Source organism: Acanthochromis polyacanthus, chromosome 17 (assembly GCF_021347895.1).
Source record: "Acanthochromis polyacanthus isolate Apoly-LR-REF ecotype Palm Island chromosome 17, KAUST_Apoly_ChrSc, whole genome shotgun sequence".
In the NCBI taxonomy this organism is placed as follows: Eukaryota; Metazoa; Chordata; class Actinopteri; family Pomacentridae; genus Acanthochromis; species Acanthochromis polyacanthus.
This window is the reverse complement of record NC_067129.1, coordinates 26,906,299-26,916,555: the sequence shown is the minus strand read 5'-3', so window position 1 is coordinate 26,916,555 and position 10,257 is coordinate 26,906,299. Positions and strand designations below refer to the sequence as shown.

Here is a 10,257-nt window from a genome sequence, read left to right as displayed (position 1 = left end):
AGATGCTGTATTCTAACCCACCAATTACTGCAGTAAGTTGCTAGGAACGCTAGATTCATAACATCGAATTTTAAACAAAAAATTGTCTCAGATCAGTTATTTCACCGGTAAGCAGCTGTGTAATACACAGGATGATGTAGAGAGCTGGTTAGATCATGGGTAGTAGAAGCCAGACACGGAGCTGAGGGGTTCTATCCGTCTTCTCGGCGTTTATTTCACTCTAGCTATGACAACCTGCTAACAATATATTATTCCTTACATACATCTTACATGTGAAAAGTAATCCCACATGCTCTTGTTTCCTTACAGCGCTCATTAGAGCATCCATAGGATGAACAGAAGTCCAGCATCTAAGTGTTGAGTGGCAAAACCAGCATTGTAAAAAAATATCCGAGCACCTTGTATAGTAGCTACACGTGTGACGTTTCTAAAAATCAAACCGTTTGGCAATCGGTTCAAAATTCGGCGAATAATTCCACTTTTAGATTCAGCAGTACCTCTCTCCTCCATAGACTTCTATGCACCACTGCCTCGGCTGGCCCCGGTCCAAGATGGCGGCGCTGTAAGCACGTCTCTCGACAGCCTATGAGGCGTCTACGTATATATGTCTATGGTGGAGGCATCCTGAGAGTGGAGCCTGCACCGGAAGCGACCTCACAGTGGAGGTCTGCAGCCAGATGCTTTTGGCACAGCCCTGCCTGCCTGCTTTATTTCTATAGACCTTTTTCCGAAACGTCATCATCGAACGTCACTGCCGGTCACCGGCCCTAGCAACGCGATTCCGCCATTTTAAGAGGGGTATGCTTTGCCTTGACGACCATTACTTTCCCACGTTTCCCTCCTGATTTGAACGACCAAAAGCAGATATGCCCAAAACCTGCGCTGTTTTTGGCTGTAGTTCTCAGTCATGGAGCAACAAGGACATTTCCTTTTACAGGATTCCGACTGAAAAGGGCCAGAAAAGGAGTTTATGGCTCACAGCATTGAGGCGGATTAACAATAATAGAACCACATGGAGCCCACAGTCAAAATGGTCCTATGTTTGCAGTCAGCATTTCTTCAATGGTATGTTGTGTTTCATGAAATTATTAACCCTTAACTGATTTTCTGAAATTATTAATTAATAAGCTTACCCCGTTGCGCTTCAGTGTCCCGCCCGCGGTACACTTTGAAATCTGCATAAGCAATTTGCTAAATGTCTGAAACTGCAAACATGATTATACAAACACTATACGCCGATGGAAAGCTTAGATTCTCATGAATCCGCCGGTATAAACCACTTTCAGATGTGATTACCACAGCGGGGTAATATAAACACACTTGTCCGACAAAAACGAATATTCATCCATCCGTTCTCTGTACACGGCTTCAACGCACACAGCGCGACTCACATTTCTGGGCTCATTATTACACACAGATGAAAATATTCCACAAAAAACGGCCATAATCCAACCTTGGACATCCAGACGAAACAAGCCAGTAAACTATTTTGTCCAAAACATGTCCTGAAGTCGGTATATAATCCACGAATAGGTCGTTTTCAAGGAAATGCACCTCGCGATGCCGCGTCCAATATTCCCTGTATTTCTCGTCATATTTTTTTGTACTAAAAGTGGCTGGAATTGACTGCAGTTTATGATGTCTATAATTATCTGAAATGTTGAGGGCTAGCTACTTAGCTTAGGCTAGTGCTAGCTGTGCTTCCCACAAAAAGTCAGGGGTCTTTCTACTCACACTGCTATTTTTAAACCTTCTCTCCTCCCTTTCGTTCTGCTAACTACTATGCTGTAATCAGCAGCATTGTCCTCATTATTGTTAGCACCTCATACCCTTGGGCCTAGGATGGGTAGAGCTCATTACAGGTATCTGACTCTTAGTTTTGATAATGCACATCTAATTAATATACATACACTACTTCCACTTGAAATTAAAAGGTGTAATGGCTCACCCCGTTAGCTTAACATTAGCTTAGCATAGCGGAGCTGGTGTAGCCATATCTTACAAGGCATTTATCATTCTGACATTGACCTGTATGCACAAAAACGTATAAATATAAGCATACCTCAAAGAAAACGTATGAGTCCAGGCTTTTATAAGTCTTCATCTTCTCCATTGTGTGGATGCCTGGGCTGTTGATAAGGTACTCGTAAATGGAGTGCCAATGAAGATCTGGACACTAGTAGGGTCGTTTTCCCATGAAACCAGAGGAATTTGGTACGGACATGACTGCAAACCAACCAGTTCTATTTTTTCTTTATACCGTAGCTTGGCTTTTGGCTCAAGATTTCCGAAATAATCACCAGACGTTTTTCTCCGGGTCAAAACCACGTGGTTTTGGCGGTCAAATCATGGTTGCTAATGACTTTGTTGCCCCCTCTTAAAATGGCGGCGTGCGTTGCTAAGGAAGGTATGGTCACGTGTCCCCGACTCTGACGTCACTGCGAAAAGGTCTATAGCGCCATCTACGGGTCAAATTATCTCTAGACGCTTTTCAGAACCCACATGAACCCCCAGAGCAGAAATAAGGAGACAGTGAAAAGAAAAACTCCCTTTAACAGGAAGAACCTGGAACAGAACCTGGATCTTTATGTGAGGGAACATCTGCTGCTGGAAGGAGGTAGAGAGGAACAGAAGAGGTAGAGGAGGAGGAACAAGGAACATAGAACAGACAGGTGGATCCATGTATGATCAGATAGATGATTCATACAAAGTAGAAGCTAACATTTAAACTGATTCATAGTTTCCTGTTCTGGTGTACAGCTCTGGCATTAAATCTAATACATATATAGCTGGTAGTAAAATGCAACCAGTATGTAGAAGAGCAGATCAAGTATAGTGAGGGTGATGCAGAGTAGACTGGTGGAAATGAGCAGCTGGAAGCAGAGGGCTGGAGGAAGGTCAGCAGCAGCATCCCACAGTGGACATGATGGAGACTGGACCAGTTGGTGGAACATCAACCACAGATCTGAAGCATCCAGCTCTGGGACCAGGGACACTCGGAGAAAGGACACAGGGACAAACAGAGTTAGTGCAATGCAATAACAGTATATATATTAAATCTAAAGGTAGATGGAGAAGGGCTCAGTGCATCCAGAGAGGTCTCCCAGTAGTCTAGGCCTATAGCAGCAGAACTAGGGTACGTCCAAGAGGAAGCCAGTTGTGCAAAAGTCTGTCCTCTTGAAGCATTGACAGAGTTTCTTCTCCAAGTCTGAGAGGGCTAGGCTCACATCTTCTTGAGGGTCTGATGGATTTTGAGATGAACATGCAGATAGGGGCGTTTTTGACACCTCCCCTGCTCTTCATCATTAAACAAAATGACTTGGGTTAAAGTGCTAGCTGGTCCATACCTGTGGAGATGTCTCTGTGGACAGTCCACTGTGGAAATGTTGTGTCTGGACATCTTTAGTGAATGGAAGCAACACAGTGTTGGACTTGGACTCCTGAAGTGTTCTCACTGATGCAGCTGGTATCATTTCATTCCATCTGGTTTCATCAACTCTGTAAGTATCTTTTGTAGCTCTGTGGTCTCTCTGTACATCAGCACGGCTTCCAAAGAGCAGTGAAGTCTTTGCCAGGATGTGACCAGTTTTCAGAGCAGGACTTGGACACGTGTAGACACTGGTTTCTTCATCAAAACCACTTGTTGCACTGTTTGCGCATACTGCATGACATCTGCAGGTTTGATGTGGTCTTCATGGTTTTCCTTGAGGATACCAGAAGCCTTCCGAGCTCTCTCAGTTTCTTCTGAATGTATTCATGTTTGCCAACATCGTATCCCAGCCGGGTATAGACGCTGACCATCCTCCAGGATACAGACATCAGACTTAACTTCAAAACACACCTCATCTGGAAACAAACTGTTAAAGAGCTTCCAAAGTTCTGTGCTGACACCAAGTGATGGAGATACAACAAATGCAGAGAGGGCTTCTGTGAGACCCCAGGCTTGAATTTGCAGATCTTCATGTGCCACCAGAGGAGCTTCTCTGTGAAAAAGCCTCAGCAGTATGCACCATGCAGGACATTCTGTGCTTGAGCATCCTGTTTTGGTTGCTTTGAGGAACAAGATTTCCAACACCAGCACTGAAGACCTTGACACTGAGGAAAGACTCCCAAAGAAAGGGTTCCCAACCAGAATCTCCAGGGAGGTCCCCAAGTGTCTCCCTGGAGATATTTTTTTCTAGTGAGGAAAATAAGAAATTTTTCTATGCTCTTAGTGACCTGTATTGGGACTGGTGGGGGGATCCAAGAGATACTCTGGTTAATCAGGGCCAAGATTGGCTGCCCAGAAACCTGGGCTGTTTAACCACCTTCCCGACTACTTCAGGGATTTTTTAAACACTCCTATACCACACATCACCCTTCCTTTCCCCAAACCTCACCAAATCTGTCTCCAGCCTGATAGCTCACCTGTCCCTGACTCCCCATTAGCCACAGAACCCGCCGTCAGAAAATCAGGTCACCGTAGACACGGCTACAGAAGACACCGTAACTCCCCTTCTCCTGATTTGGAGAAGCCTTGTGTCACCTCCTCTGCAGTGCTGGAGGGGCCCCGTGCTACCGAGCCTGCAGCTTCGGAGGAGCTCTGTGCTGCCTCATTTTTTGAGCGAGTCGATGCTGACACTATCCCTGAGCAGGTTGACACCACCTCACTCCCTGCCGAGGAGAGGCCCCGTGCCGCCTCACTCCCTGCTGAAAAAGGGTCCCGTGATGCCCTTCTCCCTGCTGAGGGGGGGTTCCGAGCTGCCTTACTTTCTGTTGGGGAGAGGCCCCGAGCCGCTTCACTCTTGGTTAAGGAGAGGCCCCACACCGTCTCCCTCTCTCCTGTTCCTGTGGGGGCTATTGCCCGACACCTGTCCATATGGGGACCATCGTCCTGTCTTCTGTTCCCGTGTGGCCCATTGTCCCATCTCTGGTTGATGTGGAACCCATCGGCCCACCTTCTGTCTCTGTGGGGCCCATCAGCCCGCCTTCTGTCTCTGTGGGGCCCATCGGCCCGTCTTCTGTCTCTGTGGGGCCCATCGGCCCGCCTTCTGTCTCTGTGGGGCCCATCGGCCCGCCTTCTGTCTCTGTGGGCCCATCGGCCCGTCTTCTGTCTCTGTGGGGCCCATCGGCCCGTCTTCGGCCCTCGCGGGCCCTATAGCCTTTCCCGCAGCCTTGGAGGAGATCAACACTTCCTTCACTGTAGCGCTAGAGGGGCTAAAGGCTCTCGCTGCAGCTCTAAAGGAGCAAAGGGCTCTCACTGCAGCTCTAAAAGAGCAACAGGCTCTCGCCGCAGCTCTGAAGGAGCAACAGGCTCCCGCCGCGGCTCTGAAGGAGGCATTCCGCCGCCTCTGTGTCTTTGCCGAGGTGTCCCGCCTCCTCCGTGTCTTTGCCGAGGCGTCCTGCCTCCTCCGTGTCATTGTCGAGGCGTTCTGCCTTTCCCGTGACCTCAGTGAGGCGCTCCACCTTCCCCGCGGCCTCGGTGAGGCGTTCCGCCTCATCTACGGTCTTGTTTGGGTGTTTTGCCTATTCCACGGCAGCCTTGAGGGGGGAAAGTCCCTCCTCAGCATCCTTAAGGAGGCGTAGCACCTCCCTCTGAGTCCTGAAGAGGCATAACTCCTCCTCGGCAGCCTTGGAGGGACATAGCTCCTCCTCGGCAGCCTTGAGGGGACATAGAGCCTCCCCCCAACACCTGCCGAGACCGTGTGCCACTTTAACATCAAGTGGTCCTCCTGCAGTGGCCACTTCAACACCCTGTGGTTCCCCTGCAGGAGTGGTCTCCCCTGTCCTGTCCCTCCAGGTTTTTTGTTCCTCCTCTCCCTCTTGTCCCTCCTGTCCATTCTGTTCCTTTTGCCCCTCCAGGCCATCCAGTTCAGTCAGTCCCTCCAGTTCAGTCAGTCCCTCCTGTTCAGTCAGTCCCTCCCGTCCAGTCAGTCCCTTCTCACCCTCCAGTCCATTCAGTCCGACTCAAGTCCAGTTCAGTTTTAGCCCCAGAGGGGCTGCTGGTTCCAGTTCTGCCCCCGGAGGGGCTGTTGGTTCCAGTTCCGCCCCTGGATGGGCTTCCGACTCCAGTCCTGCCCCCGGAGGGGCCTCCAACTCCAGTCCTGTCCCCGGAGGGGCCTCCGACTCTGGCCCCACTTCAAACCCCGGAGGGGTCCCGCCATCGCCTGTTTCCAGCCCGGCCTCCAGAAGGTTCCCGTCACGCCATCTGCCGGTTCCCAACCCGACCCCTGGAGAATTCCCGTGGGGTCAGCTGACGGCCCCCAGACCTTTTCCTCTTGGGATATAATTTGTATTGTTTTGATTTTGAACTCGTGTTTTGGCGTGTCTCAGTGCTGTCCCAGACTGCTCTGGACATTTTGTGTTTGGCCCTCCGGCCTGACCCCCTCCGCCCACCCGACTGGTGTATATTTTGGTTTCCAGCCCTCCGTCCAGGTCCCTCCGCCCACCCGACCTCTGTTTGGGTTTAGCTTTTTGTTCGTGCGCCAGGAGGCACACGTTAAAGGGGAGGTACTGTCATGATCCTCCTGCTCCGGTGAGCTGGCTCAATCAGCCAAATGAGGAACGTCTGTGCAGAGAACACAGATGGCAAGAATCGACAATCACTGCAGTATATAAGCCAGCCTTTCTACACAGTTCACTGCCGGTTCATTGCTCCATGCTTCACCTGCCATGCCACACCACGCAACTCGCTGCAACCTGCTCTCCGTTCTCCTGCACACCGTTTACTGGACTCTATCTTCCCCTTTGGACTGTTTCCTGTTTTCCCTGCCCTCGCCACGTCTCTCTATCTGCTCAGCCTGTTTAGCCATCTTGCTGCTCGTCAGAACTATGGACAATTCTCTGGACCTCATGTGAGTCTTTTCTTCCCGTATTTTAGTTTAGTTTTTGTTATTAGTTACCTCGGCCTTCAGGTCCGCCCTTGGTTCAGTTTAGTTTCTGTTCTCCTCCCCATGGTTTCCTCTTGTCACAGCTATTAAGATTTTTCTGTTAATTTATTCCTGTTGTCATTAAATCATTATTTAATTTCACCCACCTGTCTGTGTCTGCTGCTTGGGTTCACACCTCAAATTCATGACACCCTCTTACAAAGGCTACGCTAGCATCACTTCCCTTCTGCTAAACAGGTGAATTCACAAATCACATTTGGTTTTTCAATTTCAATGTGATGCTAAGCCTTCCTACCAACTGCTTCCAGTGACGATCAAAGTTCCTTAGTTTATCTGAATTTATTCTTTCATTTATTCATTGTTTGTTTGTAGTATTAATTAATAAATGTTTGTGTGTAATTATTATCGGATGTCAGTATTTCTTCATTTTGGGAACTGGAGGCCAATGAATTCTCAGATAACACACTGATCATTTTTTTTTCCATTAAAGAGATTGAGTCTACTTTGCTAGTTGTCTCAGAAAAGCTGAGGATGGAGCCCTGAAATTAACAAGTGCGATTTTAATCATAAAGTTGAGTTTCTACCATTAGGTGTGTTGCAGAAACACATTTTAATTTGCAGTGTTTGGTGTAGCGCATGACGCTAATTTCTGCAACATTTTTACTACATAACTGATGCTGTGGAGCTACATCTCCATGGCAACTGATGCTGTGGAGCTGCATCTCCATGGAAACCAATGCTGTGGAGTCGGATCTCCATGGTAACCAATGCTGTGGAGTCGGATCTCCATGGTAGCTGATGCTGTGGACCAGTCCTGGTCCAGATCAGGTTGTGTTCAGTTGTTTGTTCATTAAGTCTTTCCTGACAACATTTTAAGAACAATGCAGATTCTTAGCTGATGAAAAATGTTTTATCTGTTAACCTGTTAACTTTTCCTTTCAGCTTTTCCCTTCAGGGGTCACCACAGCGAATCAATTGCCTCCATTTAACCCTGTCTGCTGCATCTTCTTCTCTCACACCAACTACCTTCATGTCCTCTTTAACCACATCCATAAACCTCCTCTTTGGTCTTCTTCTAGGCCTCCTGCCTGGCAGTGGGAAACTCAGCATCCTTCTACCAATATATTCACTCTCTCTCCTCTGGACATGTCTGAACCATCTCAGTCTGGCCTCTCTGACTTTATCTCCAAAGCCTCTAACATGTGCTGTCCCTCTGATGTACTCATTCCTGATCCTATCCATCCTGGTCACTCCCAAAGAGAACCTCAGCATCTTCAGTTCTGCTACCTCCAGCTCTGCCTCCTGTCTTTTCCTCAGGGACACTGTCTCCAGACCAAACAACATGGCTGGTCTCACCACAGTTTTGTAAACCTTTCCTTTCATTTTAGCTGAAACTCTTCTATCACACATCACACCTGACACTTTTCTCCAGTCGTTCCAGCCTGCCTGTACACGCTTCTTCACCTCTTTTCCACACTCTCCATTGCTCTGGACTGTTGACCCTAAGTACTTAAAATCCTCCACCTTCTTGATCTCTTCTCCCTGTAACCTCACTCTTCCACTTGGGTCCCTCTCATTCACACACAGATACTCCGTTTTGCTGTGGCTAACCTTCATTCCTCTCCTTTCCAGGGCAAACCTCCACGCCTCTAGCTTCTCCTCCACCTGTTCCCTGCTCTCACTACAGATCACAATGTCATCTGCAAACATCATAGTCCATGGAGACTCCTGTCTAACCTCGTCTGTCATCCTGTCCATCACCATAGCAAACAAGAAGGGGCTCAGAGCTGATCCCTGATGTACTCCCACCTCCACCTTGAACTCCTCTGTCACTCCTACAGCACACCTCACCACTGTCTTACAGTCCTCATACATGTCCTGCACCACTCTAACATACTTCTCTGCCACTCCAGACTTCCTCATACAAAACCACAGTTCCTCTCTGGGCACCCTGTCAGAAGCTTTCTCCAGATCTACAAAGACACAATGCAGCTCCTTCTGACCTTCTCTGTACTTCTCTATCAACATCCTCAAAGCAAATATTGCATCTGTTGTACTCTTTCTTGGCATGAAACCATACTGCTGCTCACAGATGTTCACCTCTGCCCTTAGTCTAGCTTCAACTACTCTTTCCCATAGCTTCATCGTGTGGCTCATCAGCTTTATTCCTCTGTAGTTGCCACAACTCTGCACATCTCCCTTGTTCTTAAAGATGGGCACCAGCACACTTCTCCTCCATTCCTCGGGCATCTTCTCACGATCTAAGACCCTGTTGAACAACCCAGTCAGAAACTCTACTGCTACCTCTCAGAGACACTTCCATACCTCCACAGGTATATCATCAGGACCAAGTGCCTTTCCACTCTTCATCCTCTTCAATGCCCTCCTCACTTCATCCTTACTAATCTTTGCTACTTCCTGCTCCACAACAGTCACCTCTTCTACTCTTCGTTCTCTCTCATTTTCCTCATTCATCAACTCTTCAAAGTACTCTTTCCATCTTCCCATCACACTATTGGCACCTGACAACACACTTCCATCCTTATCCTTTATCACCCTAACCTGCTGCACGTCCTTCCCATCTCTGTCTCTCTGCCTTGCCAACCTACACAGATCAGTCTCTCCCTCCTTACTGTCCAACCTAGCATACAAGTCATCGTAAGCCCCTTGTTTGGCCTTTGCCACCTCTACTTTCACCTTACGCTGCATCTCCCTGTACTCCTGTCTACTCTCTTCAGTCCTCTCAGTGTCCCACTTCTTCTTAGATAACCTCTTTCTCTGGATCCACTCCTGCACCTCCTCATTCCACCACCAAGTCTCCTTATCGCCTTTCCTTCCAGATGACACACCAAGTACTCTCTGACCTGTCTCCCTGATCACATTTGCTGTAGTTGTCCAGTCACCTGGAAGCACCTCCTGACCATCCAAAGCCTGTCTCAACTCTTTCCTGAAAGTCATACAACACTCTTCCTTTTTCAGCTTCCACCATTTGGTCCTCTGCTCTGCCTTTGCCCTCTTCATCTCCTTCACCACCAGGGTCATCCTACACACCACCATCCCATGCTGTCTGGCTACACTCTCACCTACCACTACTTTGCAGTCACTGATCTCCTTCAGATTACACCGTCTACACAACATGTAGTCTACCTGTGTGCTCCTATCTCCACTCTTATAGGTCACCCTATGTTCCTGCCTCTTCTGGAAGAAAGTATTCACTACAGCCATTTCCATCCTTTTTGCAAAGTCAACCACCATCTGTCCTTCTGCGTTCCTCTCCTGGATACCAAACCTGCCCATGACCTCCTCATCATCTCTGTTTCCTGCACCAACATGTCCATTGAAGTCTGCACCAATGACAACTCTCTCATTTCTAGGGATGCTCTGCATC

General features: G+C 48.3%; 1 protein-coding gene across 1 annotated transcript; it reads right to left on the bottom strand.

The window, feature by feature from the left end:
• Positions 1 to 9,176: 9,176 nt before the first annotated feature.
• On the bottom strand, positions 9,177 to 10,257 carry LOC127530633 (uncharacterized). Its single transcript, XM_051937894.1, has one exon. It carries the CDS (start codon positions 10,254 to 10,256, stop codon positions 9,177 to 9,179), a length of 1,080 nt encoding a protein of 359 aa, XP_051793854.1. The 5' UTR covers position 10,257.

Bases quoted from the DNA above. Each gene is read 5' to 3' on its own strand.
- LOC127530633 (XM_051937894.1), bottom strand. From the start codon at position 10,256: ATGCAGAGCATCCCTAGAAATGAGAGAGTTGTCATTGGTGCAGACTTC.